At 62.3% G+C, this 19,347-nt stretch overlaps 1 protein-coding gene across 6 annotated transcripts in view; it reads left to right on the forward strand.

Annotated features, from left to right (window-relative positions):
- The window catches only part of SPSB1 (splA/ryanodine receptor domain and SOCS box containing 1), a 64,513-nt gene extending 45,661 nt beyond the window's left edge, over nucleotides 1–18,852 (forward strand). For 3 of the 6 annotated variants that reach the window (XM_036349264.1, XM_036349260.1, XM_036349263.1), the window contains 2 exons: nucleotides 8,066–8,874; nucleotides 17,360–18,852. In XM_036349264.1, the coding sequence (XP_036205157.1) occupies nucleotides 8,181–8,874; nucleotides 17,360–17,487 (822 nt within the window). In that variant the 5' untranslated portion in view covers nucleotides 8,066–8,180 and the 3' untranslated portion in view covers nucleotides 17,488–18,852. The other 3 variants (XR_004974016.1, XM_036349261.1, XM_036349262.1) reach the window with 3 other exon arrangements.
- Nucleotides 18,853–19,347: the final 495 nt, after the last annotated feature.

A 19,347-nucleotide genomic window follows, 5' to 3' on the forward strand; every position in this document is an offset into this window, starting at 1 on the left:
GGGCCGCCCTGTGAGGCCTTAACCCGAGCCTGCCTGGGCACTCCCTGGCTGAGTGCCCTCCCGCACTTGGCAGTCACAATTCCATCCTTTCGGGTGTCCCCTCGAGTTAAAGGGAGGCAGGAGGGGCAAGGCGCATCGTGTACGCAGCAGCTGAGGCTGCCAGTCACCTGGGGGATTGCAGGCGGCTGCCCCAGCCAGGTAGGGGCGAGGAGGGACCATTGTCCCCGAGCCTTTCCCCGGGGGCTCCCATGGGCTCTCTCTGTGGAAGTGCCATGGGTGGCACCACTCTCTGCCCCGCCTTCCTGCCCCCTTTCGGTGGTGCCCCAGCTCCTCCGTGGACCAGGCAGGCCCAGTGAGATAGACGGATGCCCAGCCCCAGGCCGGGAGATGTCAGGGGCCCGGAATCGAGACTCCATCCCCACTGCCACGCGAAGGCGGACCTGCCACTGCCCTGGCACACTTTCTGGAAGGTCGCCGTGTGCCGGGGTGTGTCGCTGAGGTCCCCCCGAGAACAGGGCTGCTCGTCTGACCGGAGCCCCGGCCGTCCCCTCACAGCCGTGCGGGCTGCAGCGTGACTCGGTGTGAGCTCTCAGTCTCCGTATGAATGTGGCGCCGCGTTCCCAGGGCCCGGCCCCACTGACTCGAGCCCTTTCTGAAAGTGCCCGATGAGTCATCCGGGTCCTTCCGTAGGTGTTTACGGCAGGTGCGTTTTTGGTCTTTTGAGGTCAGAGGCTAGAGCTCTGGACCGACCGTGGGGGACTTTTCTCTCCAAAATCACTCGTCAGAACTTTCCAGAAGGGTCCAACCCTTTGGTTGAGTCTAGGGGCAGAGACGTTTGCGTCCCTGCTTGAGTGAGAACACAGCTCAGTGGACAGGTGGGGGGGGGGGGCGGGTCAGAGGGCTGTGACCATGTGGCACTCACCCTGCTGTGGGTGGCACCTCCCCTGGGGGCTCCGTGCCCAGGCCTGCAGGGAGGACGCCCTGAGCGCTGCCACGCGGAAGCGAGGCGGGCGTGGCCCACGGGAGCCCGGACCCTCACCAGCAGCAGAGCCGCGCTCAGCCGGGCGGCAGAGGCGGCCGTCACAGATCCGCGCGGATCACAGATCGCTCCGGGCAGCTTCTCTTGCAAAATCCTGGGCCGCAACCACCCAGGGGGTGTGGGGGGCGGAGCCGCGGCGGGAGGGAGCATGTCTGATCTTCAGGTGAAAGGAGGCTTTATAAATAGGTCACCTTGTTCCACATCCTGAATTTCGTTCTTTCCTCGTCTTGGGTCAAAACAATGGTTTTACTGTTCTGGGGTCAGTGGGACGGAGGGACGCGCCGAGGGGGAACTGGGCGCAGAGGAGGCGAGTGTGTCTGCCTCTCCTGTGTGCCCGCCCCACCCCGCTCCATGCATTTGTCACCGTCACCCTGGATGTGCCGCCGGTACCCACACAGAGTGCTGCACTTCGGTGAACGTTCTCTTAAACAACAGAACAAAAGGATCGTTTTTGTAGGCGGGCCCCGGTGAATGAGCTGAAGGGACCCCACGGAGCTCCAGGCAGGTGCTGAGCCCAGGGTTGAAATTCCTGCCCCTCTCCAGTCACTGCCCGCACCCCACCCCGCCCCCAGGTCCCTGCCCCCTGCCCAGCCTGCAGGGTGGAGCCCGGCCCGCTGTCCCGCCATGGCGGCTGGGGTTTGGTTCCCCAGCTCGTTTCTTGTGTGGGGCCCGTGGAGACAGACGGCGATCCCGCTTCTACTGGGCAAATTAACATTTGTGAGTTAGAAACAGCGTCACTGGGCATCTTGGGAGAAATCGCTGTAGAAGTAACGCCCCCCTGTGGGATGGTCCCAGAGCTCCCGCTGGGAGTGTTGACCTTTAGTTTCCCTGCCCGTGTCAGCTGCGGACTCGGTGTGCGTCTCGGTGGGTAAATGAACATGGATCCCCCGCTCGGTTAAAAGACGCGACGCGGCGCACGCGGGGAGCCTTCAGGAATCACGTTGGTGGCAACTTGTTCTTAGGAACAGGGCGTGTTAAATCCATATTTTTCAGCCCTTTATTCCTTTTGGTGTGCTTAACCATCATCGTCATGACTATGCGAGTAATATTTGGATTTTTTAAAGTTTTTGCATTTTTAAAGTAAGTGTTTGAAAGTGAACTGCGTCCCTCCTTTTCCTCCCCCGCTTCTCCCCCCTCCCCGCCCCAGCCTCCAGGGTAAACTATTGTGAACGGTCTGGTGTTTGTGCTTCTAAACCCCTCCCTCCACCTACAAACAGATACAGGCACAGAGAGAATTTTCTTTTCTTTCTTTTTTTAAAATATATTTTTATTGATTTCAAAGAAGAAGGGAGAGGGAGAGGGAGAGAGAGATAGAAACATCAATGATGAAAGAGAATCCTTGATCAGCTGCCTCCTGCACGCCCCCCGCTGGGGGTTGAGCATGCAACCCGGGCATGTGCCCTTGACCGGAATCAAACCTGGGACCCTTCAGTCCGCAGGCTGATGCTCTATCCACTGAGCCACACCAGCTAGGGCGAGAGAATCTTCTTAATTCTGTTCATACAGAGATGGGATCACGCTCTGCATCCTGTTCTCCAAGTTGCTTTTCAAAACGCGAGCATCACGTTACACTTTATGTGACGTCAGCACATGGGAGGGGCGGCCTCCTCCTCTGTGCGCGGCTGCAGGTCTCCCGGGCCGGAGCTCCCGGGTCGGTGCGTGTCTTTGCCCACGTGCCCCTGCGCGGGGTTCTAGGGTTTCCCAGACCCTGGCAGAGCGGTTGGCGGGGGGTCGCTGCGTGTGTTACGCCTGGATGGCACCTGCAGGCCCAGAAGCATGTCCCGATGTGGGGGTCTGTCTCTGTCTGGGACACGCCCACCCCTGTCCCTGAGAGGCATCCCCACATCCTCTCAGGTCCCTCGACCTTTTTTAACCCCGTGGGTCCCACATCCCGTCCCCTCGCCGTCCTCAGCCAGCATCCCTTCTCTCCACGACGTGTGTAGTGAAAGCAGTGGGTGTGTCCAGTAGGCGTCTCCACCCCTTTGTGTCAGGAGCGACTCTCTGCCTCAGATCATTAAAGGCCGGGCCCCCCACACCAGGTCTCAGCCCCGCACAGTGAGCTTGGGACGCCTCTGACTCTCCTCGCCGTCGGGGATCAGGGGATCAGCATCCGGTTCTGGGCTTTCTTCCCTGCGCCTCCAAGTCCGCACCTGCTGCCCCTCCACCTGAGGGCACAGAGGGTCCCGCTGGAGAGACTAGAGGGAAGGGGTTTGTGGGTGCTGCTCTTCCCTTCTATGGGGAGCGGTGGCCCCCGCAAACCCCCTCGAAGCAGGCCTTTGAGATGCGAGCGCTGATCCCGGGCCCCAGACTGAGCCCACGCTGGGAGTCGGCACTGGGAGGAGGGAGGAGGCTTTGGGGCGCTCCTGGGTCCGCCTGGAATACATGATGGGCAGGTGGCTCTGGTGGATGCAGGGACGGGGCGGGGGAAGGCTTTGCCTAAGAGGCACCTCCTTTCACAGTGCGCCATGAAGTGGCTTTGACTCAGGTGGATGATGTGTGTGACATCAGTGGGGTGGGGTGGGGTGGGGGTTCTCAGAGGGGAAAACCATAGCGCTCAGTGGACTCTGAGAGCAGATGTCCCATCCCCTCTGTCCCAGGGCTTTTGATCGCGTTCACTCTATTGTAGGTAAATGCAACATGTGGAAGGCCTGCCACGCTTCTCGTGATGTGTGTGTGTGTGTGTGTGTGCCCATGTGTGTGTGCACCCATGTGTGTTTCTGCACCCATGTGTGTGTGCCCATGTGTGTGTACCTGTGTGTGCGCCCATGTGTGTGCGCCTGTGTGCACGCGCCCACCCGTGTGTGTGCCCATGTGTGAGCACCCGTGTGTGTGCACCGTGTGTGAGCGCCCATGTGTGTGAGTGCCCATGTGTGTGAGCACCCAGGTGTGTGTGCACCCCTATGTGAGTGCCCATGTGTGCGTGCATGGCTGTGTGTGATATGCGTGGGTAGTGAGGGCAGCAGCATGGCCAGCTCTGTCCCCACCCCTCCCGTCCCAGCCCCACGGGGCCATATTCAGACACACTGCGACGTTGTTGCTTCTGGGCGGGGACAAGGGCTGTGCCCTCCCACCTGGTGAAGAGCCATCGCAGGCCCTGGCAGTCCTGTAGCAGCACTAGGCCCCGTGAGGCCGGGCACCTGCATGTGCCTCATGATGGCAGAGGAGGCTGGTGCGGAGCTGGGGTGGTGCCCGCTGGGACGCCCGTGGGTCAGTGTTAACAGGTGCGTTACAGACCAGACCAGTATCTCAATGGCTCCTCACAGAACAACCCCTGGCTCTGAAGGGACCCTCAACATGATCTATTCTAGCTCCACATCTAAGCACCCGGGTCCCAGCCCAAAGCAGCGTCCACCTGCAGGACCAGGTGCAGTGACCAAGACGAGGGGTAACGGCGACCTCTGTTTAGTGCACGGAGCACGGGTTAGGGGGAAAGTAACATGGCCGTGTCCCCGGTCCTCTCCGGACACTGACTCCATGGAGTCTTGGGTGAGCGTGGAACACCCACCTTTCAGAGGAGCAAACAGAAGCTCGGAAGAGCTAAGGGCGAGTCCTAGCCAGTGGCCAAGCCGCTGTTGGGGTGCGTGAGCTTCCCCAAGGGTTGGAAGCCCCGGAGCAGGGCCGGCAGAGAGGAGTCGGGGGACGGAAGCATCCTGCCCACGGCATCCCCCGGAAGGGGGCTAGTGGAGTGCCTGGGGGACACGCAGAGGGCAGGTCGCATTGAAACCCACGGAAAGAGGCGGGCAGCCGGATGGCTCCGGGGGCCCTGCCAGGACGCGGCTGGGTGTGGACAACGGGAAGGCGGTGAGAAGGAAGTGTTGGCTTTAACCGTGGCCTGGACACAGGGTAGAGGCCGGCAGGTGACAGTGAGTAAGAGTGGCCCTGGGGTTGCCGCAGCGACGGACCACCTGGGAGGTGACTCAGATGGCGGGAAGCAGCAGCGTGGGTGGCCCATATCCCCTGGCTCTGCCCTGGGGCACCCTCTTCGGGAATCACCCAGGATGCTTCCTCCCAGAGATTCCCGGCTCAGGGTCAGGAGGTCCGGGCGGGCAGGGCCTCCCTCCCAGATGGCTCCTAATCGCGGGTCCCAGGGGGCAGGAGCTTAGCACCGAGGCGGTCAGAGGACTTGCTTAGCACCAGCCTCCAAGGCGGTGGGCCCTCAGAGCAGGAGGAGCTGGGGGGCTGACCTGGACAGACAGATGGCCGTCCCTGTGGGGTCCTGCTGTCTCTCTGGTCACCGGGCCTGAGGCTGGACTGGCCTGCTTTCCTGCTGCGGCCTTGGCAGGGGAGACGATGGGCAGGGCCCTCAGTCTAGCTCGGGCTTGGCCGGCCACGCACCGCCTGTTCTTGTAAATAAAGTTTTATGGGAACCCAGCCGTGCTCCTTTGCTTACGTGGCGGCCTTGGTGCGGCAGGCAGAGCGGCTCTGGCATGGGGACTGCCGGTCCGCAAAGCCCGGTCCGCAAAGCCCGGCGTTTACTCTCCAGCACGTTACAGGCCCAGGGGCACTGGCCTGAGGGCTCCCTTCCTCTCTCCTTCCTTCCCTCCCTCCTTCTCTCCCTTTCTCACCCCTTTCCCACTTCCCACCTCTCATCCTCCCTGTTGTGGTCCTTCATCCCTCTCCATCCCCACCAGTTTCTCTGAAGTGTTTTAAATGAATGTGCTGGAAGGACTTCTCCCCACAGCCCCCCCCTCCCCCCAGCCAATGTCACCTGTCGCCATGGTCTCCCCACTGCCATCCTCTCCCACAGCACCCCCCCCCCCCCCCGCCCAGTGTCACCCGTCACCATGGTCTGGGAGGGACCTTCCTCAGTGAGATTCTGGGGGGCCTTCCTGCTGGGATGACAGAGCCCAGAACAGGGCGATTGCTGCTCTGCTCCAAGAGGCAGTCAAATGAACTGTCTTAGGAAGTTAATTTTCTCCTCGTCCTCCCAGAGAGCAGACCCGTGTCCCCACCCGGTCCTGCAGAGGGGTCACTGGGCACCGGCAGAGGGGGGTGTCCACACAGAGGGGGTGTGGGTGCTTCTGACTGAGACCCGCCTTCCCCAGCTCAGAGGATGCTCGGATGGAGGTTGGGGGGCATCCGCAGGCCAGTCTTGGGGGTCACTGGGACCACGTTTCCACACCCAGCCTCAGGCTCTCCCACCCTCGCAGGCTGGCAAGCCCGCCCCGAAGCCATGGGGTGCGCCCTCAGGGGGGCCGTAGCGGGGTCCTGGAGGTGTCCGTGTCTCTCAGGGGTCGATGGGACTGAAAGCTTGAAATGGGTTGTCCTGGGAGATCCAGGATGGGAGGTCTCCGGGGTCTCCATAGGCACAGAACTTTCTGGAACCAGGTGGTCCCCCAGCTGCAGAAGGACGCCTCAGCTCTGCACCGGCTTTGCAGGCATCTGACACAAGGGGTCCCCCAGCCTGTCTTGGAAGAAACGACTGGGAGGGGGAGAAGCAGGGCCTGCCGCTGAGACACGGGGTCTGAGCCACGAATTCTCTCGCCCGGAGCCAGCCTCCAGCAGGCCTGCCTGTCCCAAAGGAAGACCGTCTCCCGGTCTCCTCCCAGCGCAGGGCCAGCTCCGGGCGGCTGGGGGGCCTTGGGAGCGCCCAGCCCCTCGCACGCCCCTCCTCTCCTGGCCCTGCTGGTCCCAGGCAGCACAGGACGGTGGTCCCGGGTGCCCAGCCACCCTGGCCCCCGCCCTCGGGCCCCGCAGGCGCTGTCTTTGCTTCCGGTGGGAAAGCAATGAGCCCACTGCAAAGGGAGCCCTGCAGCCCCCTCCCGGCTCCCCGGTGTTCCCTTCGTCTCAGGCACCTCAGTGCTGCTCAGAGCGAGGGACTGAGGGACCCTGTTCCCGGCAGCCAGGCGCCCAGGGCCTCTGGCCGGCCCCTCTGCAGACGCGTGGAGTGAGGTTCACAGAGCCAGGAGCCTGCCTGCTCCCTCGTCCTGGGAGCCCACCCCCCACCGGGCAGCCAAGAGTCCCCCCGCAGGCCCAGAGGGAGCTCAGGAGCCCAGTCCCTGTGACTGTCCCTTCTTCAAGGCGGACACGGGGGACGGCACGGGGGACGGCAGGGCAGGTTGTTGAGTCCCCCGGCCCCACGTGTCAGCCCCTCCTCCCGCTGAGCCCCCTGATGGAGGGGGTGGCGCAGAGGCAGTGAGGTCTCTCCTCCCAGAACCACCTGCCCTCCCTTAAAGGAGCCAACGGCTGGAGCAGCCAGAGCAGGATCGAGGGGTCTTGGAGTCGGACTTCCTCCCAGATGGTCTGCTGGAGCCCGAGGAGCCAAACGCTGGCTTCTGGTTGAAGGAAAGGTGGGGTCATCCAAGTGCTGGCCCAGAATGCTGGGCGGCGGGTGAGGCTCTCATGCCCACCTGGCAGGGGCTGCCTCAGGGGCCTCCAGAGAGCGTCATTGGCACCCCAGTCCAGGCACCACGCGGATGTGGGACCTGCTGGGGGGGCTGCTGCAGGCTCAGGGCCCGCGAGCAGAGAGCCCCGGGCTGAGCGCCCTCGCCGACCGGGAGTTACGTTGCTGCGTAGCCCCGGCCCCCTCCCTGGCGTGAGCCCGAGGCCTGTGGGAGGCGGCTGTGCTGGGAGAGAGCGGCTGGGAGGTGGCGTCTCAGGGCTTTGCCTCCTGAAGCAACAGGCATGGGAGTAAGCGCCCCCTTGCTGGCTGGCACCAAGGAAGATGCCCACCGCCGGGGCTGATTCCAGGATCCGTGCCAACCGGGCCTTCTGCCCCGAGAAATCACGATCAGGTACATGGTGCACCCGACACCGCGGAGCATCTCACCGCCGTTCCGGAGCCTTCTCTCCCGGCGACTGCCAGGCTGGGGCCTCTCCCTTAGGACAGCTCAGCTGGGGACAGGGCGGGGTTCCCTCTGTGCCAAGGCCCCGGCCAGCCCGTGTCGGGTGTGATGGGAGCCCAGAGCCAGGCCGCGGGGAACGGGTCGGTGGCAGCCCGTCGCTCTGGCCCTGGCCTGCCTGGTGGACCTCCTCCCCTCCCCCCACACCCTGCTCACCGGTCCGGTTTCTCTTTCCACCCGGCAGGCAGCACGGACCTCGCCACCGCGTGCAGAGGCCGCCTCGCAGCCTCGGGAGAAGAGGCCGGGCCATTGATGCGTTTGCCTTGGGCGTCGGGGACGCCGTGAAGCAGGAGGCGACCATGGGTCAGAAGGTCACCGGAGGGATCAAGACGGTGGACATGAGGGACCCCACGTACCGGCCCCTGAAGCAGGAGCTCCAGGGCCTGGACTACTGCAAGCCCACCCGCCTGGAGCTGCTGCTGGACATGCCGCCCGTGTCCTACGAGGTGCAGCTCCTCCACTCCTGGAACAACAACGACCGCTCCCTCAACGTCTTCGTCAAGGAGGACGACAAGCTGATCTTCCACCGGCATCCGGTGGCCCAGAGCACGGACGCCATCAGGGGCAAGGTCGGGTACACGCGGGGGCTGCACGTGTGGCAGATCACGTGGGCCATGCGGCAGCGGGGCACGCACGCCGTGGTGGGGGTGGCGACGGCCGACGCCCCCCTGCACTCCGTCGGCTACACGACCCTCGTGGGGAACAACCACGAGTCCTGGGGCTGGGACTTGGGGCGCAACCGGCTCTACCACGACGGCAAAAACCAGCCGAGCAAGACTTACCCGGCCTTTCTGGAGCCGGACGAGACGTTCATTGTCCCCGACTCTTTCCTGGTGGCCCTGGACATGGACGACGGGACCCTGAGCTTCATTGTGGACGGACAGTACATGGGCGTGGCTTTTCGGGGACTCAAAGGCAAAAAACTGTATCCTGTCGTGAGCGCCGTCTGGGGCCACTGTGAGATCCGCATGCGCTACTTGAACGGACTCGACCGTAAGTGTCTCCTACACCCTCCCAGGCGGCCCCGCCCCCGGCCTCCTGTGTCCGTGGGATCCTGGGTGGGCCTGGCCAGGCGTCTGTGAAGTCCTTGGGGTTACAGTGTCTTTCAGTAGACATCCCAGCATCCTCAGAGGCGACGCTTGCTTGCCTCTGGTTAAATGAAAAGTTCTCGCTGGAATCTGCCGGCCAACCTGGCAGCACCTCGTGGATGAACGAACGGGTGGTTGGATAGATAGGTGGATGGCAGGTTGGATGGCTGGATGGCTGGATGATGGATGAGTAATGAATGAGTAGGTGAGTGGGTTAGTGGGTGGATGGATGAATGAATGGATGGGTGGGTGGGTGGGTGGGTGGATGGATGGTGAATAAATGAATAAATAAATGGATGGATGGTCTTTGATAGATGTAGTGTGTTGCCGGTTGGCCTGCCTTTAGAATTTGCAGTTGACCGAATTCTAGCACAGCAGCAGCGTATTGTTGAGCTGGGGTTTGTGGCGGTGGCGGTACTAGGTCCTGTCACATAACTGTACTCACATAGTGGTGAGCCAGTGGCCGCTCTCACCCATGAGGGTCTGTCTCCTGTGCTGGCGGCTTCTGGTAGGCGCCTATGGACACAGTCCCCGGAGGGGGCTTGTTCAGTCGTGATGTCAGGAGGCCTTGGAGAGACCGTGGGTTAGAGACCCTGAGTCAGCAGCAGTTCCCACCTGTCCCTTTGGACAGGGGCGTGGCCTTCCTCAGACCGAGTGTGAGAAGAACTCTAATGAGGTGGCACTGTCCTAGTTTGGAGATGGAGGGCTTTGTGGCTGCCTGGCTGGGGGCCCAGGGGCGTAGGAGGTCCTGGAACTCGGGACTGTCCACCCCCACGCTTGACCCTCCCTCTCTCATGGGTCCCTTCTCCCATCTGCAGATCTCACCTTGCAACAGGGTGGGCCAGAAAGCTTCAGCCACCCATGCACTAACCGTCACTGAGGGACAGGTTTGGCCTGGTACCCCGAGATCTAACCCCCGCCGCAGATCAGATGCTGGGTGAGGCCCCAGGTGTGAGGGGCACAGGTGCTGGGTGAGGCCCCAGGTTCAGGGGCACAGGTGCTGGGTGAGGCCCCAGGTTCAGGGGCACAGGTGCTGGGTGAGGCCCCATGTTCAGGGGCACAGACGCTGGGTGAGACCCCAGGTTCAGGGGCACAGATGCTGGGTGAGGCCCCAGGTGTGAGGGGCACAGGTGCTGGGTGAGGCCCCAGGTGTGAGGGGCACAGATGCTGGGTGAGGCCCCCAGGGGTGAGGGGCACAGATGCTGGGTGAGGCCCGCAGGTGTGAGGGGCACAGATGCTGGGTGAGGCCCCAGGTGTGAGGGGCACAGATGCTGGGTGAGGCCCCCAGGTGTGAGGGGCACAGGTGCTGGGTGAGCCCCCAGGTGTGAGGGACACAGATGCTGGGTGAGCCCCCAGGTGTGAGGGACACAGATGCTGGGTGAGCCCCCAGGTGTGAGGGGCACAGATGCTGGGAGAGGCCCCCAGGTATGAGGGGCACAGATGCTGGGAGAGGCCCCCAAGTGTGAGGGACACAGATGCTGGGTGAGGCCCCCAGGTGTGAGGGGCACAGGTGCTGGGTGAGGCCCCCAAGTGTGAGGGGCACAGATGCTGGGTGAGCCCCCAGGTGTGAGGGGCACAGGTGCTGGGTGAGGCCCCAGGTGTGAGGGGCACAGATGCTGGGTGAGGCCCGCAGGTGTGAGGGGCACAGATGCTGGGTGAGGCCCCAGGTGTGAGGGGCACAGATGCTGGGTGAGGCCCCCAGGTGTGAGGGGCACAGGTGCTGGGTGAGCCCCCAGGTGTGAGGGACACAGATGCTGGGTGAGCCCCCAGGTGTGAGGGACACAGATGCTGGGTGAGCCCCCAGGTGTGAGGGGCACAGATGCTGGGAGAGGCCCCCAGGTATGAGGGGCACACAGATGCTGGGAGAGGCCCCCAAGTGTGAGGGGCACAGATGCTGGGTGAGGCCCCCAGGTGTGAGGGGCACAGGTGCTGGGTGAGGCCCCCACGTGTGAGGGGCACAGATGCTGGGTGAGCCCCCAGGTGTGAGGGGCACAGGTGCTGGATGAGGCCCCAGGTATGAGGGGCACAGATGCTGGGTGAGGCCCCCAGGTGTGAGGGGCACAGATGCTGGGAGAGGTCCCAGGTTCAGGGGCACAGGTGCTGGGTGAGGCCCCCAAGTGTGGGGGGCACAGATGCTGGGTGAGCCCCCAGGCGTGAGGGGCACAGGTGCTGGATGAGGCCCCAGGTGGGAGGGGCACAGGTGCTGGATGAGGCCCCAGGTGTGAGGGGCACAGGTGCTGGATGAGGCCCCAGGTGTGAGGGGCACAGATGCTGGATGAGGCCCCAGGTGTGAGGGGCACAGGTGCTGGATGAGGCCCCAGGTGTGAGGGGCACAGATGCTGGGTGAGGCCCCCAGGTGTGAGGGGCACAGATGCTGGGAGAGGTCCCAGGTTCAGGGGCACAGAAGCTGGGTGAGGCCCCAGGTTCAGGGGCACAGGTGCTGGGTGAGGCCCCAGGTTCAGGGGCACAGGTGCTGGGTGAGGCCCCATGTTCAGGGGCACAGACGCTGGGTGAGACCCCAGGTTCAGGGGCACAGATGCTGGGTGAGGCCCCAGGTTCAGGGGCACAGACGCTGGCTCTGGTCTTGCAGTCTCCATGCCTTCAGGTCTGTGGGGAGGCGGGGAATGCACTGGGGAGTGGGTTGTGGAGACCTGCTGGGTGAGCTGGACCCTGGTGGAGACTGGCAGTGCCCGTGGCCTAACCCCCCCTCTTGGTTAACGATGAGCTCCCCCGCCGTCCACACCGGTCATCACGCCAGTCACTCCCAGTCCTGGTCAGACATGAGTGGCCCCGCTCTGCACGGCGTAGACTTTGGGGGATCCAGATGAGGAAAACGTGAGGGCGTTGCGCGTCCTCCGCCGCTGCACCTGTGGGGGGAGGAGGGGGTGACCGTGCTAGAGCTGCCAGCCTGCCTGCTTACTGACACCTGGGTTCTGCATTAAGAGAGCAGCTCGTCCTAGAAGAGTGACCGCTGGGAGGCCGGGGGGGGCTGTCCAGGGGAGAGGCGATGGGGCTAGAGCTCCCTCGCCGTGTCCAGGTGGCTCTGTAAGTCTGGAGACAGGGTCTGGGACAGGGGTCAGTGGGGAGTCGCCTATGGCTGGGTGGTGTTTAGAGCTGTGACCACTGCCTGGGATCCCCTCGGGGGAGGGGGGGAAGGGGGGGAGGGCTGAGGCTGAGCACTGGGGCACATCAGTGCTTTGAGGTCCGGCGGACGAGGGGCTGGAGGGGAGAGAGGTGTCCTGGATGCCAAGCAAAGAAAGGACTTCGAGAAGGACAGAGTGATGCCAGGTCGAGTGTGCTGACGGCTGAGAGCTGTCCATCAACTTTGGCAATAGGGTGATCACTGGAGGCCTTGATAAGAGTCACCTGGGTGGGGGAGGGGGAGTTGAAAGCCTGACTGGGCGGCTGGTTCAGAGAGGGGCTGGAAGGGGGGGCGGGGTGTGCGTTTCCTGGGGCGGCTGGAACTAATGACCACCAGCTGGGCGGCTTAAACACTGGAAATGTATTCCCTCCTGTTCTGGAGGCCAGGTGTTGGCAGACCAGTTCCTTCTTGGGAGACTGTACATGCCCCCTACTGCGTCCGCTGGCTGCCAGCACTCCTTGGCCTGTAGACGCATCCTTCTCAGCCTCCTTAGTCGCGTGGCCTCCTCTGTGCCTCTCCTCTTCTTGTAAGGACACCAGCCATTGGATCCAGGGTCAGCCTGCTCCCGTGTGACCTCATCTTAACTAAGGACACAAAGATCCTCTTTCCAATAGGGTCACATCCTGAGGTCCCAGATGGCCCTGAATTTGGGGGGAAGCACTAGTCCACCATCTGCAGATGTGGAGACAGCGAATCTAGACCATTCCCACAAGACCTTCTCCTTCTTATGCCACTGCCTGGAGGGAGGTGAAACAGCCCGGTGCTCAGAGGGTGGGGTGCCCATCAGGTGAGGTCACAGGGTGCCTGAGTCCCCTGCCCAGAAGGGTTGCTTTACCTCCCAAGGCAGCTGAGGAAGGAGGAATGTCGCAGCCAGATTGGATCTGTGGTCCCCCAGGGAGCAGGGTGTGCCAGGGAGAAGCTCTGGTCAGGCCTGGACTGGGCTTTGCTCTCAAAGCCGTGGAGGTGGTCCTTCCTGATCCAGTACTGCTCCCTGGGACACCTGGGAACTCATCCACACCCCCCCTTCCCCGCCTCACCCCTCCCAGCCGCCAGGTCCTCACCCCAGCAGGGAGCAGCTATGTGCAGAGCAGGTGGGCCAAAGTCTCCGCGTGCGCACCCTCCCCTGCACACACCATGCGGACCCTCCCCAAAAGAGTCGCCGCCCTGCGCTGGGCCGAAGGCAGCACATTATCAGTGTGTCCCTGTGTGACCTTCCCCACCCCCATCCAGGCAGCTCTGACCGCAGGCCGCTGGCTCTGACTCCTCCTCGGGGCTCGAGACCTCCAGGGCTGAGGTTGCAACCAGAGGGGCTGGGTGTCACTTGCTCTCTCCTGGGAAGAGGGGTGGAGATGGCCATGGTGGTGGGGCGACAGCCCTGCTCTGGCCCAGCACTTCCTGCCACCCTCCCTGCAGAGGCAGAAGGAGAAGGCCTATTTGCAAGCAGCAGACCACTGTCACCCAAGGGGGAGTCCCTGGCCTGGAGTCCCCTCTGCCCCCCTGGGAGCAGACGCCTCCACTACGGAGGCATTTCCCGTGAGTTAGACACTTTCAGGTTCTCCCTTTTGCGTCTCCCAGGTCAGCGTGGTGCGGTTTGGTGTGATTGTCGGTTCAGCCGGGTCTCAGCTCATTTCTCCGGGAGCCTTTCGCCTGGGGACCTCCTCCTGTTTCCTCCTGGTGCTCGCCCGATGGGGGGCCCTTCCTGCACCCCCATTCCAGCTGGGTCTAGGGACGATCCTCTCTGGGGGGGACTGACCACCCCGCCCTGCAGGGGCTTCTTCTGGGGGAAAAGCCGGTGAGGGACAGGGATGCTCCAGACGCCCTGCCTCCCCAGGGACAGTGGGCTCTCAGAGTCGAGGGGCCGGGGCCCAGGGTGCCCACGTTACCTGGCCAGGTGCCAGGCGTCCTCCCCAGTTGGCAACGACGAGGGGTTCGTGTTGCGTTTTGCTGCTTTTCTGTAAGAACTGCATGTAAGGGGATGTGCACACATATCCCGGGAGGGCAGTCCCACCAGGGCGTTCTAGAATCCATCTCACGGAGCATTTTCCCGGCTGCTGCTGCTGGCAGGAGTGAGGCCAGGCCCGTGACGAAGCGGAGAAGGTGAGGGTGGGGATGTTGCCGAATCCGGGCACTTCCAAAGCTCATTCATTTAGCCATGAGCCAGACACAGCGTGGGCTCTGGGGCGCGAGTTGTGTTGCAATGTCCGAGGACTTGGAGAGCCGTGGGCTGCGATGTGGGGCCGAGCGTGGTCCCACAGGCCCCCAGGTAACCGCTTCTCCGAGAAACGCGGAAGTTGGCACATGGACGCCCCAGTTCCTCAACCTTCTGCTCCCGTAAATAGCGCCTGATTCACTTCCTGATTCCTGAGCTGCGTCCTGGCACCCGCCCCCCTCTCATTCATATAAACTATGCAAATGAGCGAGCCGCCCATTTCCGGAGATGGCACAGTGGCCAGGACCCACCAATAGCTCTGCCTCCTCTGTTGGGAACTTCCCCGGTGGAACCCAGTGGGCACCCAGCTTTGTGGGTGGAGCTGGGTACAGAGCCAACAGCCCCCAGGGAGAAGTATTGGGGGTGGGGGGCTTCTTGGGTCCTGTTAGCAACCAACCAAGACCCATGAGACAGACGTTTTCCATAGCACAGTGCCCACGTCTGTTTCGGTGGCTGGCGCATTCTCGGCCTTTGAAAAGCAACCAGACCATGCCCCGTGCCTCACTGTTTGTCTCCTTCCTGCGAGATCGGTCGGGGAGGGTGACCTCTGTGTGTACTTGAGGCCCTGGGACTAGCCCCATGCATGGGACGCCTGGGTGATGGGTCCTATTTTCAGCTCATAACGCATCCCAGCAGCCGTCAGCTGCCACTCCTGCAGCCCATCGTGGAAGAGGTGGCATGTCTGAAGGACACTCGCTTCTGGTCACACGAACCCTCCCCAACTGGGCTATTCAGTGTGGCCCAAAGGTGGTCAGGCAGGGGAATCACCCCCGCCCCCCCCCCACACACACACCCCCCGCACAGCTGCTTTTGGAGGGAGCCGGCGGGCCTTGCCCCTTTGGGTGAGCTGCAAAGAGCTGCTGGGAGCTTTCACTTCACGTTGGTGCAGAGAGAGCCGCACTTCACCAGTAGAGTTTCATGGGCTGGTGTATTTCCACCTTCTAGCCTTTGGCTCTCAGACCTGGGGCCCCGGCTCTCACCTCCCCGAACCTGCTTCCCCATCTGTCGGATGGGGACCACAGCCCCACCCGGCACCTGCCAGGAGCCCCACAGCCTCGGCTGCCACTGGTGCTGTGATGATAACCACCCGAAATAGGGCAGCTGGAGGCCCACTGTGTACAAGTGTCTCTTCGTAAGGGGATAGTGAGTTGACCTGACACGCACTAATCCACGAGAGTGTGATGGGAGCTCCCTCCCGGGCCTCACTCCACAGCCCGGCAGGGCTCTCGGTACCTCATCATGTGCCTTCGGCCACCAGGGCAAGCCCCTCTGCTCCCCGTGGGGGCTGAGCCACGTCATGAGGAGGAGGGACTGGGGAAGAGGGAAGAGAGCCCCTGGGTGGAGCAGAGGAAGCGCCTCCCAACTCCCCCACTCGGCCCAGTGGAAGGGCCGCTCCCCAACAGCAGGTCCAGGCCGAGAGCTGCTGTTTCTGGCCTTCGGGACCTCAGCTGGATGGGACTTTGGGGACCATCTGGTCCGATTCTGTATCTTAACAGATGGGGAAACTGAGGCCCGGGCAGAGGCGTGATCTGCTGTGCAGGGCACAAGTGAGGAGCCAGATCTGGGGTCGCCTGGGCCAGGATGCTTTATGGTGAGGGACACCCAAGGCTCTGCAAGTAGGAAGGGGGAGAAACCCGGCCCTGCTCACCTGGAGTCTGTGGAACCCTTGACCTTCAAAGGTCGTTTGGTTCATCCTCCGGCCACCAGGAGAGGCCTGGGGTCAGAGTACTCCATGGAAAGCATTTACTACTTCAGTTCCTTCTCCTGTGACGGCCCATGGGCGACGGAAAGCAGTTGTTTGTCTTCTTTTAAAGCCTGGAATTTAGTAAATGCATGATCAATCATTTATTTTTTGTTAACAGATTTGTTGAGATGTAATTCACGCGCCATACCTTCACCGACTTAAAGTGGACGACTCGGTGGCCTCTAGCCTATCCACGGCTGTGCAGCTGTCGCCACAATAGACTTTAGAACCTGTTCGTCACCCCAAGAGAAACCCACGGCCATTAGCAGCCACTCCCCACCTACCCCGACACCCTCAGGCGTAGGAGTTTGTAATGTTACTTTTAATATTCTGAGACGCAGTGGTGAATATTGAAGAACGTTAACCCATTCTGTGTTGGTGGAATGGGCTCCCAAGGGAGATGCAGGGGTTTCTCTGGGTTTTGGGGTTCTGATCTGTGCTTTGCTCACAAAGGGGTCTCAGAGCCAAGGGGCGCCTGTGGGTGGAGCCACAGATCCGTTCGCGTCCGCTCTTTCTCTGTCCAAACACTGTGCCCGCCTGGCCCTACTTTTAGGGACGAGGGCAGGGAAGGTCACCTTAGGAGAAGGGTGAACAGGGCCTCGGGCCTGGGAGGGAAGGACTTGCTGGTTCCTTCTGAGGCTGAAAGTGTGTCTGCGCCGCTGGCCGCACGGAACCACCCTGGCAGGAAGACAGGGCCGGGCCCTCAGGGACACAAGGACACAGCCGCCCTTACAGGCTACAGCTAGAGGCCTCTTTCCAATCCAGGTGCCCAGCCTGTGACCTTGACCTCTGACCTCTGTGCCTCAGTGCCCCCAGCTGTGAAATGCAGCTGGGAACAGTACCCGTGAGCAGTTGGGGTCTCACAAGATAATTCCCTGCCCGGAAGCTTGCGTGCGGTCGGGTGCGGTGGCGGCGGCTGCTTGCCCTTGTGTGAGAGCGGTGGCCGCCTGGGTTGGCATCCCAGCTTCCTGTCCTCCTCTCAGCGTGGCCCTGGGCGTCATCTGGCCTCTACCCCTCCGTTCCCTCATCTGCCTGTGATCAGGAAATCATGGTCACCCAGGTGGTGGGGGTGGAACTCGTGTTTGCAGAGAGCGTGCGAAGGCACCTGGCCCAGCGTGGGTTCTGTGTTCGGGAGGAATGATGACTTTAAAATGAAAATTATCCGTTGAGTGTGCAAACGAATAGGAATGATACCCACCTGTGGCTAGTGTTTGTCCAGAGCCGAGCTAACCTCTCTCTCTCTCTCTCTCTCTCTCTCTCTCTCTCTCTCTCTCTCTCTCTCCCCCCCCCCGCAGCCGAGCCGCTGCCACTCATGGATCTCTGCCGACGCTCGGTGCGCCTGGCCCTGGGGAAGGAGCGTCTGGGCGAGATCCACACGCTGCCGCTGCCCGCCTCCCTCAAGGCCTACCTCCTCTACCAGTGACGTCCGCCAGGACCCGCACGACAGCCACCGCTGCCAGCCGCCGAGCCGCCCGCGGACCCTGCGCCTGGGACAGGCGTCCGCAGCCATGGGAGGAAGGCCCTGCTCCTCCTCCTCCTCTTCCTGCAGCCCTTCGGGACACCGACGCGGACAGCTCTGGACACAGGCTCCTCTGGCCCCTTCCCTGCGTTGGCGGAAGGCCCCTGCATGCCAGTCACAGCCCCTCCTTGGAAAAAGACACAGAAAGGCCCCCCAGGACGCCCGGCACTGAGCTCCCGTCTGCTCTCGGGGTGCCCTGGGGAGCCCCCACCTGCCGGGTCCCATGGTGGGGCCTGCAAGAGGCGCCCGGCACCGAGAGCAGGCCCAGGGGTGCTAAGAGGTGCTCAGACGGCTTGTGCCGGGGACCAAGCTCAGGACGTCAGAAACACACCGGGACGAGGCAGCAGCCAGGAGGGACCGGCCACCCCGGGCACACAAGGCTCAGCTTCAGTCCCGCTGCCGGTGCCCCGGACCCTGTATTTATTCTCTTAACAGTCACAGAAGCCATTTATTTATTCCATTTAGAAAGGGACCTGGCTCCGGTCACCTCGCCGGAGGGTGCTCTTGCTTTCCTCCCACCTGCCACTCCCGGCCTGCCTGTGCCTCGCCTGCCCTCGCCGGGCTGTCTGCGGCGTGTCCCCACGTGGGCACAGGTGTCTTTGTTCGGGTCCCTTGGCCTACAGTTCCCAGGGGGCTCTGCTCTGAGTTCCCAGCGGTAGGAGTAACTTGGGGGTCACGGCTCCACAGCGGCGGCGGCTCCCGCGCCTCCATGCCGTTACTGACACTGGGGCTCCCGCACCTTCGCATGCGGTTTATTTCCGTGTCTTCCACAGGCTGTGGGTGTGGGTTTGGCTTGGCTTTTGCCTTCCTCGCTGAGATGTCCCACGTGCATCCTCATAAGCTCCAGCTTCCCACGGGACGACCGAACCCAGAAGGGAGGAGGAGTGGGTCTCTGTCCCCGAGGAGCTCAGAGCAGGCTGGGGCACGGGACACTAGAGGCGTCACGCCTCACGGAAGCCCACTCGCGTCTCCGCCTAGTGCCTAGTTCATCACGACCCCCCAGGGCCAGAGGGGTGGGGCGGGGCGGGGCAGCCAGCAGGAGAGGGCCCCCCTCCCTGCCACAGCCCCCCCACGTAGCAGACCCCAGCCCCTGCCACCACGTTTGCCATTTCTTTATCTCGACGTCGACTCCGTTCGTTTCTGTACAGGTACAATAGATGACTTTATTTGTTTAAAATGTTTAATATATATGCATATATATTTGTCCGTAAGAATTATGTTTTAAACAGCTGCTGTAGGGTACCTTTAAAAACAAACAAAACAAGAGAAGTCTTCCAGTGGAATATATTTTTTAAAGCACAACATTGGTGCCAAGACTGGGCGAGGAATGTAGATTGCCCCTTATTATTGTGAGGCTGTTGTTTCAGGCCGGGGAGCCTTACCTGTAAGACTTTTGAAGATCTGCCTCCTGTTTCAGGGTGGGTCCCGCTCTGATGAATGTTGCACATGAGAGAGTTTCACTCGCACAGCCCCAGCCTTTCCGCCTCACCCAGCGCCTCCCGCCGCCGCTGGACGCTTGCAGGCCTCTGTCGTCTCTGCACCCCCCGCCCCCAGCGTCCCCCTCAAGCCCACCCTTCTCCCCCTCAGCCCAGAGCCCTGTGGCCTGTACAGTCCTGAAACTCCCATTCTATTTTATGATGGTTGATAATAGTCACCTAATAAAGGAAAGTTTATTAAAATACGAAGCCACTTTTGAGTCCCTCTTTGTGCCTTAGGGGAGGGGAAAGAGGTGTGGCCAACCCCCTTGGGGCTAGCCAGCTCCAT

Source organism: Myotis myotis, unplaced genomic scaffold, assembly GCF_014108235.1.
Source record: "Myotis myotis isolate mMyoMyo1 unplaced genomic scaffold, mMyoMyo1.p scaffold_m19_p_2, whole genome shotgun sequence".
Taxonomy (NCBI): domain Eukaryota; kingdom Metazoa; phylum Chordata; class Mammalia; order Chiroptera; family Vespertilionidae; genus Myotis; species Myotis myotis.